Source organism: Dipodomys ordii, unplaced genomic scaffold (assembly GCF_000151885.1).
Source record: "Dipodomys ordii isolate 6190 unplaced genomic scaffold, Dord_2.0 Scaffold41, whole genome shotgun sequence".
Classification (NCBI taxonomy): Eukaryota; Metazoa; Chordata; class Mammalia; order Rodentia; family Heteromyidae; genus Dipodomys; species Dipodomys ordii.
The window spans coordinates 11,384,532-11,405,943 of record NW_012267257.1 but is presented as its reverse complement, the minus strand read 5'-3'; the positions used below and the strand labels follow the sequence as shown (position 1 = coordinate 11,405,943).

Sequence of the window (21,412 nt, the reverse complement as noted above, 5' to 3'; positions counted from 1 at the left end):
ATTCGTGTAAGGATCCATAAGGGATTCAAAAAGGAAGCCACTTACATGGAAGCAAAGAAATCAGACAAATATTTAGAAAGGCTAAAGAATAGATCTTGATCATCAACAAGTGGTTACTGGTAATAACTAGTTTATGATTACAAAGTTGGATACATCCATTCTATAGTTTTAACTTGGTGGTCCCTCCATCAGTTATAGTGAATATTGGTCAGTTGTGCTGCCCTCTACTTAACACTGCAGAATTTTCTAATGAGTTTTTCTTACTGAATTGTGACTGTCCTGGGACTCAGAATTATTTTCAACTTAAGGCTTTAGGCAGTTCTTATTAGTTGATGAAACTTGTTATATCAAGTGAAATCTCTTTGCTACATCTGCTTAAAGGGTCCTGTTAGTATTCATATGCATATAAACCTCAAGGGATGGGAAAAAGAATGAAGATAACATATAAGCATACTTAACATGTATAAGCTCAGAAACTTTCCTTCTTGGATTTAGCAAGCCTTCATTTTTTTTTTTGGAGAACTGAGGTGTATTCTATCTCTGTAGATATGTGATGTGAGATCCTCAGACTGGAAGTTATTGCTAAGTTATGGATATTAACTTAGCAAATAATAGATGAAATTCTTGGTTATCATATTCTGTAATGTGTTCTCAAAAGTTAACTATTTTGTCCAAACCCTGTTCTCCATCAATAATCTAAATGTTTTAAGGTGGTTCTGTCTTTTTTTAATCCAAATCCTAAATAAAGGTTGTTTTGTAAGCCTTAATTAATCTTAAAGTTCACATACCTCTTTAATGACTTACTGACTGCCTTTTATTGAAATGTACACTGTGATCTAATTCGTAGAGCCTTCCTGTTTATTAGCAAGCTGAGTTCATGTAAAAATATTTAACTCTAGCCAGATTATGCTAAAATTACCAAGTCTTTCCATACCATAATTTAAACTTCATGAGAGACAGAATAACCCAGAATTTCCTAGACCTACAAAATGAAGATTCCCCTCTCCATGTGGTTCATTGTAAAGTACAGGTTTTAGTAGTCTCTTCAAATGAGGTAAATTATTTGTCATGGGGATTTGCTTCTAGCCTCTAGGAAACGGCATAAAAAAGATGACGATAAAGCTTGGGAATATGAAGAGCGTGACAGAAGAAGCTCTGGGGATCATAGGAGAAGTGGCCACACTCATGAAGGAAGAAGGAGTTCAGGTGGTGGTCGTTACCGAAACCGAAGTCCATCAGATTCTGACATGGAAGATTATTCTCCTCCTCCCAGCCTTAGTGAGGGTAAATCATCAGTGTCAATGGATTTTTTACATAATTTAACTTTAGGAGGGGTGTGTGTGTGTGTGTGTGTGTACACTAGGGTATTAATGGATTTTTTACATAATTTAACTTTAGGAGGTGTGTGTGTGTGTGTGTGTGCACTAGGGTATTAATGGATTTTTTTTTACATAATTTAACTTTAGGAGGTGTGTGTGTGTGTGTGTGTGTGTGTGTGTACGCTAGGGTATTAATTACCTGGGAACTGTCCCTTAACTTTTTTGCTCAGTGTTAGCTTTCCCACACTTAAGCCATAGCTTAACTTTCAGGTTTTTTGCTGGTTAATTGGCCATGAGAATCTCAGACTTTCCCTCCTGAGCTGGCTCCAAACTAAGATCTTCAGAACTTAGCCTCCTGAGTAGCTGGGATTACAGGAATGAGCCACTGGCTCATTGAAGGTTTTTTTTTTTTAATTTTGTTATGAGAAACTCTCAATTTCTACTTTAAAAATGTATAGTTTAGAGCCAGTAGTAGCCTATAGTCATAGCTACTTAGAAGGCTGAGACCTGTAGGAAAGGATAGGAAACTTACCACCAACCAACTGGAAGTGGAGTTATGGCTCAAAGTTGTAGAGTACCACTGACCTTGGCAAAAAAGCTTAGTGACAGCGCCTAATCTGGAGTTCAAGCTCCACACCCAACTAAAAATATAGTTTAGATTTGTAATCAGTTTTTTTTAACATTTAATTGATATTCAGACACAAAAATGGAAATTGTTCCTGCGATTCAACATTTCTTTTTGTTCATTTTTAGTTGCTAGAAAAATGAAGAAGAAAGAAAAGCAGAAGAAAAGGAAAGCTTATGAACCAAAACTAACACCTGAAGGTAGCATTTTAACTTATCTTTATTTATATTCTTTAGCTTATCTACTCAGAATGTAGACATGAATGTTTTTTCTTTTGCAGAAATGATGGACTCTTCAACTTTTAAAAGGTTCACAGCCTCAATAGAGAATATTTTGGATAATTTGGAAGATATGGATTTTACTGCATTTGGTAAAAATCTTTTTAAAATGTATTTCTTTAGCCTTTGTATATCATTAAATTTTTGCCACTCTATAGACTACATCCTGATTTATGGATATCAAGAAATGTGAAATTTAGTTGTAGAGTTCAGTCTAGTCCTTGTTATAAAACTAGTCCATGTTATAAAATTTAGTTGAAAAGTCAAGTATTAATTTTATCTTGATAATTATTGTCTTAAGAATCGTGAGTGTATAATTACTGTCACAGTAGGTTGAAGTACTGAAGAAAATATTTATATGTAATGTTGATTCAATATGTCCCAGATGTAATTAGAAGAAGTAATAGGAATCATTCTTGTATTCATTTATTGTAGTGTTCACTAATGTACTGTGTACCAGTAGGATGTTATGTACTGGAGATATTCCATCTCCTGATGTGAAAAGATATAAGTAACCCTATATGAGGGGAAAAAATGAAACCAACTAGAATCTAGAAAGGTCAATGTTGTATTTGTGTGTTACTTTCACAATTACATAAAGATTATAACTATAAAATGTATGTCTATAAAAGTACTGCTTATAATATATAGAACTACTCTCAACAATTTAATGCCACCTTCACCTGGTAAAAACTCTTAGTGCCCAGTATGTGCAAAAAACTTTGTAGCATACTTCTTAAATTATTTAATCTATTTGAAGATACCTTAATAGATATGTTGCTTTTTATTTTAAAAGTGTTTTTTAAATCTTGGCACCTGTAATCCTTGCTACTTAGGAGGCTAGATTTGAGGGTTTAACTTTAGCCACAAGCCAGTAGTGGCTCAATGGTATAGCTCGAGCCTTGAACAGAAAAGCTAAGCAATAGTACAAGATCCTGCTGGGTGCCAGTGGCTCACGCCTATTATCCTGGCTGCTCAGGAGGCTGAGATGTGAGGATCACAGCTCAAAGCCAACCAGGGCAAGAAAGGCCATGAGACACTTATCTCCAATTAACCACCTAACAACCAGAAGTGGAGCTCTGACTCAAAGTGGTAGAGCACTAGCCTTGAGCAGAAAAACTCTGCGAAAGAGCCCAAGCCCATGATGAAAAATAAAAAAAGAGTTCAGTCTAAGTATTGGACAAAAAATTTTGTGAGAATTATCTATTTAGGTACTTTGTTTTTCCTCATTATTTGGAGTATTGTTTTCCTTTTTAAAAAGGTTACAGTTCTTTGCTGAGAAATTGAGAAATTTCTATATCTTTCAGGGTTTCAAAAGATAAACAAGTACACTCTTTGATTACGATACTTTGAGGAAGAGTTATTTGCAAATAGACTAATTACAAAGGCATGGGAAAGATATTGCCAAAACCCGGGGTGTTAACAGTCTTAGAGTTATTAACACCCTGTGCCCAAAAGAATAAAGAGAAAGAGAAATCACTAGAACTCACTCAATAGGAAAAACTGTTGTAGGGTAATCTTGAAGAAACAGTACCTTTTGGACAGAGCCATTGCAGGAAAGTTCGGAAGAAAGGAGTCAGTAATAAAAATAGCTGGACCTCACTCTTTTCTTTGCTCTTCTGATGGAGCACACTGGCCAAACCCCAACAAAAGCCAGAGGGGATAGGAGACTGTTGTTGTAGTTTATATAGTCCTGCTCCTATAGCATAGAATAGTTAAGAAGTGTTATTAGTGTATTTATAAATAGTAAAGACAAGATAAATATTTGTCTTCCAAATTTAGTTAGAGCTCTAATTTTACTATTACCTTCTTCCATTTAGGTATATTGCTTTAGGGTTATAGAAGCCTCTTACTTTGTTCAATTTGTTTATATCTGTGTGGCCAAAAATATTATTAAAAAGCTAAGCTTACCAATTTGAGCTATTTCTTTTATTATTAACTGTATTTATTTTTATATATGTATACTTTTTTTGGTGTTTCAGGTGATGATGATGAAATTCCTCAGGAACTGCTTCTAGGAAAACATCAGCTTAATGAACTTGGCAGTGAATCTGCTAAAATTAAAGCAATGGGTATAATGGATAAGGTATCTCAGTGAAGTAAAATTTATAATTTTTTAATATAGGTTTCATGAAATTAAAGTTTTAGTAAATAAATAATAAAGAATCATATTATGGTTGTCTTCTGAGAATCTAAGCAAATTAATTCTTAGGGAAAACCTTAATTCAGAGAGATACTCTACAGACTATTCCAAAGGAAACAATGCTTTCAGAGAGACATGTGCTTTGATTTTTTTCTCCCACTGGCTTTCAGTTTTTTACTTTATAAAATTATTTAGATTATTAAGTGCTAGGATATACTGAATTTTCTTTGACTTTCATCCCTCAGAATTGTGAAACTATAAGCTATAATTTTAACAAATTACTTCCCATACCATATACTGTTACAAGTGTTTAATTGATTGCTATTAAATAAGTAGCCTCATTGCTATAGACAGGAACTACCTGTTCCTATAGAGTAAACTTATTAGACCTAATTATTTTTTCATTGATAACTTCAAATAATGACAACATTGAGAATTGGCTTCCCATAATCTTTATTATTCACCACTTACCCTCTAGAGTACACCATGATTGCTATGAAAATACAATTTCAAGACAGTTTCCTTCTCTGCTCCTAACCAGGGTCCTTTTCATTTGGAGTTTTTACTCTGAGTCTTAAGTTGTCATGTAGAAATGTTTACCCCAGAATAGTAAAAGAATTAACTTTAAAACATTGTATTGCCAGGAGCCAGTGGCTCACACTTGTAATCCTAGCTACTTAGGAGCTGAAATCTGAGGATCACAACTGGAAGCCAACCCAGGCAGAAAAGTCGCCATGGGACCCTTATCTCCAATTAACCGCTCAAAAAGCAGAAGTAGAGCTATGGCTCAAAGTGGTAGAGGCACTAGCCTTGACTACAAAGAAGTTCAGGGACAGCACCTGGGCCCTGAAATCAACCTTAAGCCTTTGTTTTTTTGTTTTTTTTAAGTAACCTGGAATAAGTTTTTGTTTTTATACTTTTACGTAAGTAGCAATAATAAGTAGATACAAAGTTATTGATTTTTTTATTTAAATAATGCCTATATTTGCAGTAATGAATGTGCTATAACGTAGTCTGTTACTTTTTTGCCATCCTAAGGCTTGAACTCAGGGACTGGGTGCGTTCCCTACTGCTTTTTGTGCTCAAGGCAAGCACTCTACCACTTGAGCCATAACTCTGCTTCTGGCTTTTTGGTGATTAATTGGTGATTAAAGTCTTACAAAGTTTCCTGCCCAGTCTGGCTTCGATCCTGATCATCAGATCTCAGCCTTCTAAGTAGCTAGGATTACAGTCGTGAGCCTCTGGCACCTAGATCATAATTTCGATTGTTAAGGCCCAACATACAGATAATTAACCAAGAATGTGCAGGTAGTTTGTATTGGTATTAGGATGTATTATTTTATAGGAATATATAACGCATATGTCATATATAGGAATATATCAACAATATTCTGGGGTGCCCATGCCAGTCTTAGGTATTCATTTTATAAATTCCATAATTGTATGAGGCTGGTGTTTGTAGCTGCTGCAAGAGGTAGATATGTTAAGTACTGTCAACATGTGGATGTTTTGGCAAAAGTTTAATCATAATGTTAAGTGATTGAAATCTGTATTTGGAGAACTACTTGTACTACTCCCATATAACTAATCAAAACTGAACTTAATCCCCAATACTCTATTGATATCATATTTGAATTTTCTGACTAATTTGATTCAATATCCTAGAAACATACTACAAAACTAAAGACATCTATTTAATCAAGAGAAGATGAGCTAGGCACGAGTGACTCACACTTGTAATCCTAGCTACTCCAGGAGGCTGAGATCTTAGGATCATGGTTCAAAGCCAGCCCAGGCAGGAAAGTCTGTGAGACTCTTTTCTCCAATAAACTACTCAAAAAACCAGAAATGGTGCTGTGGCTCAAATGGTAGAGAGCTAGACTGGAGCAAAAGAAGCTCAGTTCAAGCGCCAGGACTGACAAAAAAAAAGACAATGCAAGTAACAGTTGCTTGTATGCACATGGGCGTGTGTGTGTGTGTGTTTACTTATCAGTGTCTCTGGCACAACAGCAGGGGGACTGGCATTAGAACAAACTCAATTTTACCTAGATCGATATTAAAAATTGAGCTGTGAGCTCAGGCTCATGTATATATACTGATTCTGTGTTTGTTCATCTGTCTTTTAGAACAGATGGTTGTGTAAATTCAAACTTGAGTAAAAGTTCTAAGTGGGAAAACTTTTTTTCCATACTCTTTCAGAGTAATGTTAATGTTATATTTCCCATGGCCCAAAGAAAATAATTCTACAGATTGTTTCTTCAATAATGCAAAACTCTTGGCAATGATTGATAAAAGAATTTTATGTTTCCATTTATGTTTCTACTTTAGCTTTCTACTGAAAAAACTGTGAAAGTCCTAAATATCTTGGAAAAGAATATTCAGGATGGGTCAAAGCTTTCCACTTTGTTAAACCATGTAAGTTTAAGATATATGTTGTTCATTTTACCTTCAATATCATTAAGATAATAGAATGTGCTAACAACCTTGATTTGTAGGAAAATTTTCACATGTTAATTTGAGCTTATTGTCACAAGTATGTTTATTAATATTATTAATAGGATTTTACTTTTAGTGATTAAAAATTAATGTTACATAGTGCTGCCATAAAGTAAGAATAATACAGATGTAAATTTCTTCAGTTAAAGGATTTAATCTTAGTTTATCATCTTTCTTGTTATGAGTATGTTTGAATTTCCTTCCAATTAATTTCCTCTTTAACAGTGTTGATGTCTTACATTTGCTAGGCAGGTGCTCTACCATTTGAGCCATTTCCTAGCCCTTTTTGCCTTAGCTGTTTTTCAGATAGTATCTCATGTATTTGCTTAGGTTAGCCTGGATTGTTACTCTTCTACCTAAATCTTCCTTGTAGCTGGAATGACAGGTAGTTCACACTTCCATGCCAGGTTTATTTGTTTGAAATGGTACCTTAACTCTTGTGCACAGTGGCCATTATCCTCCTGGTCTCCGTTCCCTGAATTAAGATTAAAGGCTGAAAGACACCTTACATAGAAATAAGGTTCTTTTCATTACATGATAATAGTCTATAATAAGACTGATGGGGAGAGTAGGTAGATACTATTCACTAGGGTTGGGCTAACAAGGAGAATGGAGAGGTTGAAATACTTTAACTATGGAAATAGAATAATGAAACCTGTTTGAATTGGTTAGGAAAAGGGAGGGGGGAAGAGAGGAGTGAGTGTGGATAACCTGGATAGTAATACATACACTATGTATATGTGGTATATGTGGAAATGTAATAATGAAATTCCCCTGTACCACTAATGTAAGCTTGTAAGAAATATTTTAAAGAAAAATGCCAGATAATAAAATACTACTCACTTAAAAGAAAAAAAACAGGTTTTAGGAATGATAAGTTAACAGTAGTACAATACAAGCAAATAAAAGCTCTATTACTTACCTGTTTGTTTATTTGTTTTTATTGTATTGGTACTGGAGCTTTAACTCATTACCTGGGTGCTGTCCTTTAGCTTTCTCACTCAAGACCTGCACTCTACCACTTGAACCACTTCTGGCTTTTGTTTTGAACTATCATGTTAAACAGACAAAGTTAATTTATATGTAATGTATCCTTAAGCTAAAATTTTAGATCTACATAAAGTACACAAAAGGTAATGATAACTATAACTCTGTCACTAGATTATCCCAAATGGTGAAAATAGGAAGTAGAATATATTGTGTTTGAAAATATTGAACAACAAAAAGAGAAAACAAAGGTGAGACAAAAATCTTGTCTAAAGTAGGGTATTGCTCAATGGTAAAAGTTGTTGCGTTTCAGGCACAAGGCCCTATTTGTTCTCCAGTATCATTTTAAAAAAAAAAAAAACAAACTTCAGGAGAATTCCAAGTTTGAAGCCAGCCTGGGCTCTATAGTAATACTCTATCACAAATCAAAAGCAAAAACAGCAAAAATCTTCCCTAAAGTAATGTTCATATTTGTATGTTATTCTAGTCTTTCAATCTAGTTTTCTTTTAGGTGTTATTTTCTACCATTCAAAAATCAAGTACATCGGGGCTTATAGAATTCAGGCTCTTGCTTTCCCACAAAGACTAAAGACAGAGGTTTTAGCTTCAGGAATGGACCCAAATAAACAAATCTTTTGACTTGAGTTCTCTCAAGTAAGGACTTTAAGGAAAACTAGTGTCATCTTAATGATGCATTAAGTATTTGTTCAACTTCTGATAGGTCAAGGTTAAATCCTGATTGGGATGAGAGCTCAGAGGAGTCTGAAATTTGTTCAAGAAGAGAATTTGTCAATCTATACAATTTGGGAGCGGAGAATATATTGGTCTTATTGATGGTGCTGAGATGTGAACATGGAGTCTTGCACTTCCTGGCAAGAAATCTTACCTCCTAAACTTTACTTCCAGTTCTTTGTCTATGAGATAGTCATATTTTTTTCTAAAATTTTTTAAAAATTAAAAAATTTATAAGGGCATCATAATTTTAAAATTTGTGCTGTACACTTAGATATGTTTATTTTATGTTAACAGTGTTGTTTATGTGCTATTTTATAGAATAATGATACTGAAGAAGAAGAAAGATTATGGAGAGACCTTATTATGGAGAGAGTTACAAAATCAGCAGATGCCTGCCTTACAACTATCAACATCATGACATCCCCTAACATGCCAAAAGCTGTGTACATTGAGGATGTCATTGAAAGAGTTATACAATACACTAAATTTCATTTGCAGAATACACTTTATCCTCAGTACGATCCTGTTTACAGATTAGACCCTCATGGAGGTTAGTTTGCCCTTTTATATTTATATAAATACTAAAATTCCTGTTGTATATTTTTCCTTGATTTAAAATGATCCTAAAAGTGTCATAATATTATGAAAATCATAATACATATTGACTTTTTTACTTGATTACCAAATAAGTTAATATAGGATTTTTCCATTATTTTTGTAGCAACTATAGATCTACCATCCCTAGTCAAAAAATCCAAAATGCTATGAGATCTGAAACATTTTGAACATCAACCAGACATTTAGAAGGTTTTGAATTTGAGAGCATATCAGGTTTTAATAAAGTATATTTAAATATTCTAAAATCTGGAAAACTTTGATATCTAAAATGCTTTTGATCCCATGCATTTTGGATAAGGAATAGTCAACCCATTTTTATGTGTAATTGAAGTAATTTTTAATGGTCAGAGAAAAATTCCAGACAATATTAGTTTTTTGTTGCACTGCTGCTGCTTCCAAATTTTACCCAAAATAGTATTCTAGAAAATGTGTTTAAAAACATATGCTCTGGGGGCTGGGAAGGTGGTTCAGTAGTAGAGTGCTTGCTTTGCATACATGAGGCCCTGGGTTCGATTCCTCAGCACCACATAAGCAAAAAGAAATAAGCCGGAAGTGGCGCTGTGGCTCAAGTGGTAGAGCGCTAGCCTTGAGCTGAAGAGCTGAGGGACACCGCCCAGGCCCAGAGTTCAGGCCCCAAGACCGGACCCCAAAAAAAAAAAATGCTCTTTTATTAACTTACATTAAATGAGCAATGAAATATTTATTGCGTGTAAAATACAACTAATTACCTATAGCATAACTCTACTCCTCTAGTGGAAGGAGAAGAAAAATGAAGTAGATTTCAGAAAAAACAAAGTATCATAGATTATGTTATGAATATTTCTAGTAGAGTATCTTTATAGAATTATTTTTTCTTTTAAAAAATAACCAGTTTTATTTGCCATCTTGTTTTTTTTGTCTAGTACTTTTTTCCTACTCCCCCCTTACACACAGTGTTTTTATGTTCTTTTAATTTAAAAAACAGAACTCTGTGAACAAATACCAAAAGCTAATTTTATCCTTGTCTTGATTTTTTGTTTTGTTTTAGGAGGGTTATTAAGTTCAAAGGCCAAGCGGGCTAAATGTTCTACTCATAAGCAGAGAGTAATAGTAATGCTTTATAACAAAGTCTGTGACATTGTTAGCAGCTTATCAGAATTGCTAGAGATACAACTTCTTACAGATACAACAATTCTTCAGGTAAGTTTCTTTGAAGTATTTTGTGAATGTCTACAGGAAGAAATATGACATTCTAGAGAATCTGATTAAGTCCAGTATTACCTTGTTTACTCAATAATGTATTTAATTTTACTCATTCAGAGTATGTTTTATCTGAGTTGGGAAAAAAATTTTTTGAAGGTATTTTAGTAAGTTTTGAACAGAAGACCAATGAACCTTGTGAAAGTCTTCAGATGTTATTTCCTTTACAGTAATACATCAGGAAATTTTACCCATAAAAATCTAGTGTTTTTGTTTTTGTTTCTGTTTTGGTTGGTTGTGGAGCTTGAACTCTGGGCCTGGGTATTGTCCCTGAGCTCTTGAGCTCAAGGTGAGCTCTCTACCACTTTAACCACAGCACCACTTCCCATTTTCTGGTGGTTAATTCGAAATAAGAGTCTGTGTCGGGGCTGGGAAGGTGGCTCAGTGGTAGAGCACTTGCCTTGCATGCCTGAGGCCCTGGGTTCGATTCCTCAGCACCACATAAGCAAAAAGAAAAAAGCCGGAAATGGTGTTGTGGCTCAAGTGGTAGAGTGCTAGCCTTGAGCTGAAGAGCTGAGAGATAGCACATAAGCCCAGAGTTCAGGCCCCATGACCAGACCCCCCCCCCCCAAAAAAAAAAAAAAGCAGTCTGTTTCATGGACTTTCCTTTCCTTGCCTAGGCTGGCTTTGAACCATGATCCTCATATTTCAGCCTCCTGAATAGCTAGGATTACAGGCGTGAGCCACCGGCGCCGGCTTTTTTTTGTTTCTTTATATCCATGTGCCATTTATTATCAATCTACATTTACAATAAAAATGTGGAGAAAGGAGTAGGTGCTAACTAGGTGAGGGAAAAGAAAATGTCTCCTGAGTATTTTCTGGTAAGTTATTTGATGTATTGGAATTTAGGGAGATAGTTACTGAAAACAACTAAAGATATGTACTAATTGTTCTTTTGTATTTTCCAGGTTTCATCAATGGGAATAACGCCATTTTTTGTGGAAAATGTCAGTGAACTGCAGTTGTGTGCCATTAAGTTAGTCACTGCAGTGAGTATTGTATTTTTAATGAACTTTCAGTAAAATAATACAAGAAAATTTAGCAAATTTAAGTCAATACTATTAAAAACTAAATATGCTTTTACAGACATTTTCTTTTTTTTTTTTTTTTTTGGTTGTGAGGCTTGAACTCTGGGCCTGGACGCTGTCCCTCAGCTCTTCAGCTCAAGGCGAGTGCTCTATCACTTGAGCTACAGCGCCACTTCCAGTTTTCTGGTGGTTTATTGGAGATAGGAGTCTCACGGTCTTTTCTGCCCAGGCTGGCTTTGAACTGCAATCCTCAGATCTCAACCTCCTGAGTAGCTAGGATTACAGGCATGAGCTACCAGTGCCCAGCCAAACATTTTCATTCTAGATGGTTGATACTATCAAATTGTTTTCTCTTAATATTTAAATAATTCAAATTCTATAATTACTACACAGGTATTCTCAAGATATGAAAAACATAGGCAGTTAATTTTGGAAGAAATTTTTACTTCACTTGCAAGATTACCAACAAGCAAGAGGAGTTTAAGGAATTTCAGGTAACTGACTTTAGCAGAAGTAAAATATAATGATGGACTATACTATACTGTAACCATCTTATATTCCTCATCATTTCTTATTTGTATTTTTACATTTATGTATAAGAATAAATTCTGTTACATCAACAAAAGTACCTTAGATGCTTTGTAGAATGTTTGACAGCATCCCTAACCTCTCTACTTATTATTGCTAATAGAACTCCAGGTATTTCCAGGTATTGGAAGTCAAAATCATTTCTGGTCTATAAGAAAAGCAATAGGATATTTGCACAGTAGTCTCAAAAGCAGTCTATTTAAAGGACTAATCCTTTAGTCAGTGTTAAGTCCTTAAGTAATATTTCAGAAAGATCTCTAAAATATCACTCTTAGCCATATAGAAATCAAATATGAGAATTAAATGCTCCTAATTATGAAGTACCATTGTTGAAGGAACTCTACTGCTATGGTCAGGACTTTTGTTTTTGACATCATAAGTAATTTTCATTATCATTATCATAGATACGTTATTCCTAGCCTTGTGTATAGGATTATTTTTAACGTGATTTGAAATGTTTTCTACAAAGTAATTATTTTTATCTTAATTATTGTTTCGATTAAGAGTGCTTTTACTAACATCTGTTCTCTGTTAAACCTGAAAAAAAAAAAACTATCAACACACAGAATTCTCACATTCCTTTTTTTTTTTTTTTTTGGTCAGTCATAGGACTTGAACTCTGGGCCTGGGCACTGTCCCTCAGCTCTTCAGCTCAAGGCAAGCGCTCTACCACTTGAGCTATAGCGCCACTTCCAGTTTTCTGGTGGTTTATTGGAGATAAGAGTCTCCTGGTCTTTCCTGCCCGGGCTGGCTTTGAACCCGATCCTCAGATCTCAACCTCCTGAGTAGCTAGGAGTACAGTTATGAGCCACTAGCGCCCGGCCAGAATTGTCACATTTCTACAACATTTGTAGAACAAAATACACATGGAACTTGAGTTTCCACAATGGGTGCCACCAATTCTAGCACAGGGTATAAATAGTTGACTCCATAGCAAATTTTAATACCAGATTACTACTTTGCATTCAGCAAATGATTACAGAATATGTAGACATTCGGAAACCTTGAAGATTTATATCATGTTTTTAAAAAATTAGTAATTCTTGACTATAAACCTTCATATTAAATACTGTATTTTACTTTTTATTGTATTGTACTTTGGTCGTTTGAGCATGCATAGGCATTTTTGTGGCTGAGATGTAGCTCAGTGGTAGAATAGTTGCCTAAAACATGAAAGACCCTCAGTTTTCCAGAACCAAAACTTTAAATAAATTTCAGAGTAATTAGATACATGAACACTGTATAAACAATGATTCCTAAAAAACAAAAGAATCTTGAAACTTTCAAATGATGGTTTTACAGGTATAATAAGATTATCTTTATACACCATATAATTTAAATTGTTTCTTCCTCATTAAAGGTTAAATAGTAGTGATATGGATGGAGAACCTATGTATATTCAGATGGTTACAGCACTGGTTTTACAACTTATTCAATGTGTAGTACATTTACCATCATCAGAAAAGGACTCTAATTCAGAAGAGGATTCAAATAAAAAAGTAAGGAAATATTATGTTTTAATAACCTTGTACTTTAATGGACAAAAATACCTATATTCTCTGCATTCTTATAAAACTAGAATTGTTAACTAGGGATTCATGGCTGGGCTTTATCGTCACTTACAGAATTAGAGATTTGGGGAAACCTGAATTCTGGTTCTGACATATCCACAAATTATGAAACATACAAATGAGTTTAACCTTGCTGGATTTGTTTTCAACTATAAAATGAGGGTGCTAATACTGCAGGCCTACCATCCTTGTGTTATAAATTTAAGTGAGCTATTGAATATGAAGCAATATTATAATTAAATTGAATTAATGAGGAAACTGTGTGTATGTCCTCCCTATGACTAATTCATAGATACAGTTTGCTTTTAGTTTTATAATTTCCATTGAGTCTTATTTTTCCAAGTTCTATAGTTACACCTCAACAAAAATTAAGTAGAAACAAAAATCATTTTATTATGTTATAGTCTGTTTAGTATGCATGTGTATTTAGTAAGCATATAATAATTAATGACATAAATAAATACTATCCAAAAAAACTGAGACTGTTTTGACCCACCTAATCCTATTATTTGTCTTTAATCTTCTTTTCCTTAACCATTAGTGACTAGTATCATACTATTTTATCTCTGTTCTATCCTGTTTATCAATTTGAAGGTGAATAGGGTTATTGTGGTTTTCAAATTTATATAAACAATGATTAATTTTCTCATTCAACATTATTTTTACAAACATACATTCGGTTTGTCCTGAGTTAAACTTATAATGGTATCATAATTTAAAGCAAGAGTTTCTTTGAATATATATAAAAGTAGAATTACCAAATTATATTTATTCATTTATTCATTCACTAACTCTTCATGTACCAAGTGGTATTTCAGTTTACATTCCTACATTTTGACTTTGCCTATTTTGATTACTGTGAAATTCTATTGTGTTTCATTTTGTAAATTCTTCTTTAATATTACTGAATTTGAACTCTATTCCTTATATTTATTCACTCTTTGAGTTTCTAAAAGCTATGCATTAACTTTATTTGCTAATATTTAAATTTCTAATGACCGTATGGAATTCTCCTTTAAATTGTTTTCCAGTGGTTTCATAAACACTGAGGATAAAATATTCTTTGGTGGTTGTATTATTGATTGCTTTATAGTTCTGCATGTGTTTTATCACTGAACTATATCTCTAGACCTTGGAAATTCTGTACTTTTGGTTACTTTTTGTTCTGATTTGAATTTTAAGTAGCTACTGATACTACATTTGTTGGCTTCATTTCTCATTCTTGCATATTTTAATAGATTTAGCAGGAGATCTATCATTATTTGTTGTTTTAAAGTTTAAAAAATACATTTAGCAGATAGGTTCAGTGGCTCACACATCACATATCAGAGTATCCTAAGCATTTAATACTTATATTGCCAGGCACTAGTGGCTCACACTTGTAATCCTAGCTGCTTAGGCAGCTGAGATCTGAGAATCACAGTTCAAAGCCAGCATGGGCAGAAAAGTCCCCATGAGACACTTATCTCTAATTAACCACTCAAAAACCAGAAATGGAACTGAGGCTCAAAGTGGTAGAGCACTAGCCTTAAGCAAAAGAGTTCAGGGACCAGCACCCAGGTCCTGAGTTTGAGCCCCACAACCACCAAAAAAAATTTTTTTTAATTTATTACCTGTATGCAGTAATAATGTGGCAGTATCATCTATCTAACTTGTTTGTTGATTGTTTCTAATATCTTTATCAATTCATTTTTTCCACACTAGGTTGACCAGGATGTTGTCATTACTAACTCTTATGAAACAGCTATGAGAACAGCCCAAAACTTCCTTTCCATCTTCCTTAAAAAGTGAGTGACCCAATGGAGAGTAAAAGACAAATAATTACGCATGGACCAGATTAATTACACAATCCCTAAACATTCACACAGTGTAACAAAAGGAGGATATTCTTGAGAGGATCACAAAAGCTGTGTGTATATGACGATATAAAATGATACCGATCGAAATGAACTCCAAGAAATGGAAACAAGAGGTTTTTTAATTGTACTGTTTGCAGTTCCTTTTCTTTCTTTCTTTCTTCTTTTCTTTTTTCTTTGGTTTATTCCGTTTTGTTGCTTTATTTTATTTCTGTACTCTTTGTCTGTCTGATTTGTGGAGGGGAAATGGTGGGACTAAGGGTGAACCCATTCAGCAGTGATACTTACTAGACATGTTGGAAACGAACTATGCAACTTGGAGGCAGTGGGGGAAGTCTGGAGGAAAAAAATTGGGAGAGAATGAGGGAAGAGGTGACAATGTTCAAAAGGAAATGTTCTCATTACCTGGCTTAAGTAACTATAACCCTTCTGTCCATCACCTTTACAATAAAATTTTAAAAATAATAAAAGTGAGTGAAATTACATAAATTTTTATGTTAAAATAGTTTAGGAGAAAGATTTTACCATCATAATCTGTAGAGTATTGAAAGTCTCAAATTATGTAAAGTTGCTTATTTTGGTCCCAAAGTATAAGTACTAGATTAAAGTTCAATAACTTTTCTTCACTATATTTGGGCGGTCTATTTCAGTAGAAAAATTTGTGGAAACAGATTGTTACTCAGCCTAGAATATATGGTGAGCATGTAGATGGAAAAACAGCTGCCTTTTTTTTTTTACGTTCCATAACTGCCAGAAAATAATGTTAATATTGGTTAATAAACAAAATAACAAGGGAAAATGGAATTTGAGAAATATATTTATTTTAGACAATATTTTAATATTTTCCTTATGTCTTGTTACAAAATACAGAGAAAAAAATACTTAGCAAAATTTCAATCAATATAGTAGGCATGTTACCTAAATGGATGTCTTTTCATTATTTGTTTTTGAACAGATGTGGTAGTAAGCAAGGTGAAGAAGATTACAGACCACTCTTTGAAAATTTTGTTCAAGATCTTCTTTCAACAGTCAATAAGCCTGAATGGCCAGCTGCTGAACTACTCCTTAGTTTGTTAGGGAGACTGTTGGTAAGAGCATAGCATTTAAAGATTATTAGATTTCTAGAAGACAACATAATGAGGATGTACTCTGATTCACAGATGATGAATTCTTTAAAAATGTGTAAGGAAATACAAACATTGCGTTTTTATTTTTGCATGTGAATAACAGTACATTTATTGTCAGTACCTGTAGAAAACGTTAAAGTATACATTTTATACTTGCATTTCTTTACAGAAGATATATAGGCTTTAACATGGTCAGGGAGCTTTTTTGTTTATATAATTTTGGTTTAAGGTGCTAACGTTAGTTAAAAATAACTCAGTAGTAAATCATAAGTTATAGTTAGTCTTTTCTGATCTTGTAACTGACTAATATGAACACTTTGTTGACTTTTTGGTACTTTTTAGTCTTCAGGTAGAATAGTAGGGAAACTGAAAAGTATTATTATGATCATCCTTTATTTCTCATATACATTTGGAATTGAACACTGTAAATTGTTACAAAGTTTTTGAGGCCTGTTTTGTGATCTGGAAAATATAATACTATCCAAAAACTGTGGTGATGTTTCAAAGATACTAAAATTTTACCCTAAGAAATTATTACTCAGTGATATCACATTTTGTATAAACAGTTGAGCCAACACTTAAAAAGTGACTGTATTTACGAATGTATAAACTGTAGTTTTATAGAAATAATAAAAGTATAAATTTCAGAAAAACAGAAGTTTGTAAAAACAACTTCATGGGACTGTACCACAAGAAGTTTAAATTCCTAGTAGTATAACATAAAATTTGGAATTCAGATTACTTATTTCTATGTAGTATTAGAAACCCATTTAATTTAAGCCTGCTTTATTTGTTTTTAGGTTCATCAGTTCAGTAACAAGTCAACAGAAATGGCTTTAAGAGTGGCATCTCTTGATTACCTTGGAACTGTTGCTGCCCGACTGAGGAAAGATGCTGTTACAAGCAAAATGGACCAAGGATCTATAGAACGAATTTTAAAACAGGTATTGAAATAAAGAATTAAAATTATGGATATAAAAACAGTTAAATGGGGCTGGGAGGGTGGCTCAGTGGTAGAGCGCTTACCTTGCATGCATGAGGCCCTAGGTTTCATTCCTCAGCACCACATAAGCAAAAAGAAAAAAAAAGCCGGAAGTGGCACTGTGGCTCAAGTGGTAGAGCGCTAGCCTTGAGCTGAATCGGTGAGGGACAGTGCCCAGGCCCAGAGTTCAGGCCCCACAACCGGACCCCTCCAAAAAAGTTAAATGCTTTTTTTTAATATTGTTACATTAGCCTTTTGTCTCATTTTGTAGATTCAAAGAAAAGTGGTTCATCTTTATTTGTGGTACTGGGGATCAAACCTAGAGCCTAGTTCTTATTAGGCAAGCACTCTGCCACTGAACTACATTACTAGTCCCCAAGTAAGATTTATACTTTTAAAAGTTGGCTTTTCAAAGGCCCCTAAAGACAACACTTGACAGTGAATTGTGGTCTAATTAGAACCTCCAAATGGATTATGTGAATTCTTTGTTTGCTATCATTGTATGGACCACTATTATGAATGTGTGACACTTGTTTGTTTATATTTGGTTTTGATAATTAAGTATATAGTTTGTTGATAACAGGTCTTATCTATGTATGAGACCCTGGATTCAATCTTTTACTTCTGAGTTTTGGACATCTTAGTATATGGGAGAGAGGAAAGGAGGGCTTCTTTTCAGTTTATTAGAGTGTTCATCCTGAAAGTGTTTTATTTCCTTTTTATCTTTTTTAAGTACCGATGAGGTACTACATATAAAACTCCTGTTTTTTTTTTCTTTCTAGTTCTTTCCTACACACAGCTTCAACCATGTTAGTAGAACTGCCTCTTTTTCTTTCTTTTTTTTTAAATTGTACTTTGTAGTTTGAAATAAATCTCAGGCATAAATAAAAGTTGTAAGAATGATACAAAAAGTGCTATAAATCCTTCAACCAAATTCCTTACTGACAACTTACTACATTGCTTTATCACCATCAAATATGGTACTACCATTCACATTCTGTTTAATATACTAAAATCTCTTACCATAATTTTACATTCAAACTGTCTAAGGTTTGGCCAGTGAGAGAATGGTATTTCCCAGTATTTTCTAGAGTAGTCCTGATACCTCTTAAGTTACATATGACTATATAGATAGTGTAACTCTAGGAGAGGGATCAGAAGCATTCTATAAATTAGTTTACAATGTTAAGTAGCCGATATTTGAATGCATCACTTTCGGCACACTCATAGAACATCGATTATTTTATCTACCACTTGAGCCACAGCCTCCACTTCTAGATTTTTGGTAGTTAATTGGAGATGAAACTCACAGACTTGCCTACTTGAGCTGGTTTTAAACCTCAGTCCTAAGATCTCAGCCTCCTGAGTAGCTATGATTATAGGCGTGAGCTATCTGAACCTGGATGGCTCAGTAATTGTTAACAGAGCTTAATGATTCAGTTCTTTTTCACACTTAGATGGGTGGTAAATACCTATTATAATACTGTTATAATACTGTTAATATTATTTTTACTAGTTGTATATTTCCATATTCTATATGAAGCATACTGTGTTCCTATTATTATTAATAAACACTACCTCCACCATGATCATTTTAAAAAATAACTCCACAATACATATGAATATTGGTGCCAACAGTTTGTATTACTAGATAAATTTTTGGACATGTCTTTTTTATTCAGTCAGAAAACTAGTACCAGGGCCTTCTTACCTCCAAAGAGTTAACACATTGTGATAATTTTCATAATAGCTACCTAAGAACTTTTTAAAAGAAGGTGACATGTAGTTTATCAATATAAAATCTAGGGGCTGGGAAGGTGGCTCAGTGGTAGAGCGCTTGCCTTGCGTGCATGAGGCCCTGGGTTCGATTCCTCAGCGCCATATAAGCAGAAAAAACAAAAGCCGGAAGTGGTGCCTGTGGCTCAAGTGGTAGAGTACTACCCTTGAGCTGAAGGGCTGAGGGACAGCGCCCAGGCCCAGAGTTCAGGCCCCACGACCGGACCCAAAAAAAATAAAAATAGAAATAAAAATAAAATATATATATATATATATATATAATCTAAATATACATCAATTAAAATTTTTCAGAAATATTTTTCTATTTCTTTTAATTGTTAATAGCTATATTTTAATTTTTTGTTGTTGATGATGGTTGAACAGCTTGAACCCAGGGCCTGGGTGCTCTGAGCCTCTGAGCCTTTTTGTGCTCAAGGCTAGCACTGTATCACTTTAGCCACAGCACTACTTCCAGGAGTTTTTTGAGTGGATATTTGGAGATAAGAGTCTCTCAGTTTTCTGTTCTGGTTGGCTTTGAACCACTGCCCTTAGATCTCAGAGTAGCTGAATAGCTAGGATTACAGCCATTGGCACCCAGGTACATTTTAATTTTTAATACCAAGATTCTTCTCTCACATTTGTGTTTTTATTGAGATTATTTAAGCATATAAGTATCTGGGGCATGTTGGTGCATGAGAGTAATCCTAACAGAACTCAGGAGGCTGAAGCAAGATGTTTGTAAGCTTGAAGCCAGCCTGGGCTATACAGTGAGATTGTATTTCAAAAAATATAAATCAAATGAACAAAACCACTAATACCTTTTTGGTTTTATTTGACTTACAGGTTTCAGGAGGAGAAGATGAAATCCAACAGTTGCAAAAGGCATTGCTCGATTATTTGGATGAGAACACTGAGACTGATCCTTCACTAGTTGTAAGATTCTTTTCTCCTTTTAAAGGGTCCTTGTTAAATCTGGACAGAAGAGAAATCTTAATGATTGATTTATCTTATAGAATTCTGGTTATAGACGTATGGTAAACCGAATTTAATGCGATTAGAAAAATATTTGAAAGTCTTTCAACAGCTTATTTTTAAAGCCAGATTAGATCATTAGTCTTTACAATGATTATGGACCACATGATCATGACTTATTAGCATAATAATTGACATGTATGTATTTAAATACTAATTTTCAATGTATATCTCACAGTGTATCCAAAATAATTAGCTTGGTCAGCCATGCATAAAATTTGTAAACAGTATTACGAAACAGTTTGCATATACTGGACTTTTTTAACCTAAATTGTACACAATTAAGTCATTGGACACCTCTAAATTGTTTAGCCAGCTAGAACTAGTAAAACAAAATTTTAAAACACAAGAACTCTTCTACCTTTAGTTTTTTAATCATTTATTACATAAATTTCTAGTTGACTTATCACCTTTCTGTATTTTGCTGTTTTATGTGTGTACATTTTTATTATTCATAGTTGTAGTCTATATTTGATATAGTTGAGTAATCTTGACATTAATGTAATTTTTAGCAAAGTTAAATATAGTAGTATGTTTTCTGTGTTCCAAAATTTTCCAGATTTTCTAGCTTTTTTTAAGCCTGTGTCTTTTCTAGAAGTTACATTGAAGCTGAATTCAAACCTTATTACCACCAAAAAAATAAATAAACTTTATATTCTAGATAGTGAGATTTTCGTTTTCTGGATGGTCTAACTTTATTAATAACTTGGAAATGTTAGTAATTTCATCAAGTTCAAATCTATCTAAATTTTTTTTCCCCAGTTTTCCCGTAAATTTTATATAGCCCAGTGGTTCCGTGATACAACTTTAGAAACAGAAAAAGCAATGAAATCACAAAAAGATGATGAATCATCTGAAGGAACACATCATTCAAAAGAAATTGAGACAACTGGTCAAATTATGCATCGAGCTGAAAACCGAAAAAAGTTTCTTAGAAGCATTATCAAAACCACGCCTTCTCAGTTCAGCACATTAAAGTAAGTCCAGTGAAAAAAAATGTGTGTATTGAAAG

At 33.8% G+C, this 21,412-nt stretch overlaps 1 protein-coding gene across 3 annotated transcripts in view; it reads left to right on the top strand.

Annotated features, from left to right (window-relative positions):
- The window catches only part of Nipbl (Nipped-B homolog (Drosophila)), a 174,342-nt gene that overhangs the window by 114,147 nt on the left and 38,783 nt on the right, over positions 1-21,412 (top strand). For all 3 annotated transcript variants that reach the window (XM_013018585.1, XM_013018583.1, XM_013018584.1), the window contains 15 exons: positions 1,087-1,284; positions 2,073-2,144; positions 2,225-2,314; positions 4,205-4,308; positions 6,694-6,780; positions 8,902-9,133; positions 10,229-10,380; positions 11,349-11,429; positions 11,862-11,962; positions 13,417-13,555; positions 15,332-15,414; positions 16,439-16,571; positions 17,411-17,554; positions 20,212-20,301; positions 21,163-21,377. In XM_013018585.1, the coding sequence (XP_012874039.1) occupies positions 1,087-1,284; positions 2,073-2,144; positions 2,225-2,314; positions 4,205-4,308; positions 6,694-6,780; positions 8,902-9,133; positions 10,229-10,380; positions 11,349-11,429; positions 11,862-11,962; positions 13,417-13,555; positions 15,332-15,414; positions 16,439-16,571; positions 17,411-17,554; positions 20,212-20,301; positions 21,163-21,377 (1,921 nt within the window). The remainder of the gene's footprint in view (positions 1-1,086; positions 1,285-2,072; positions 2,145-2,224; positions 2,315-4,204; positions 4,309-6,693; positions 6,781-8,901; positions 9,134-10,228; positions 10,381-11,348; positions 11,430-11,861; positions 11,963-13,416; positions 13,556-15,331; positions 15,415-16,438; positions 16,572-17,410; positions 17,555-20,211; positions 20,302-21,162; positions 21,378-21,412) is intronic.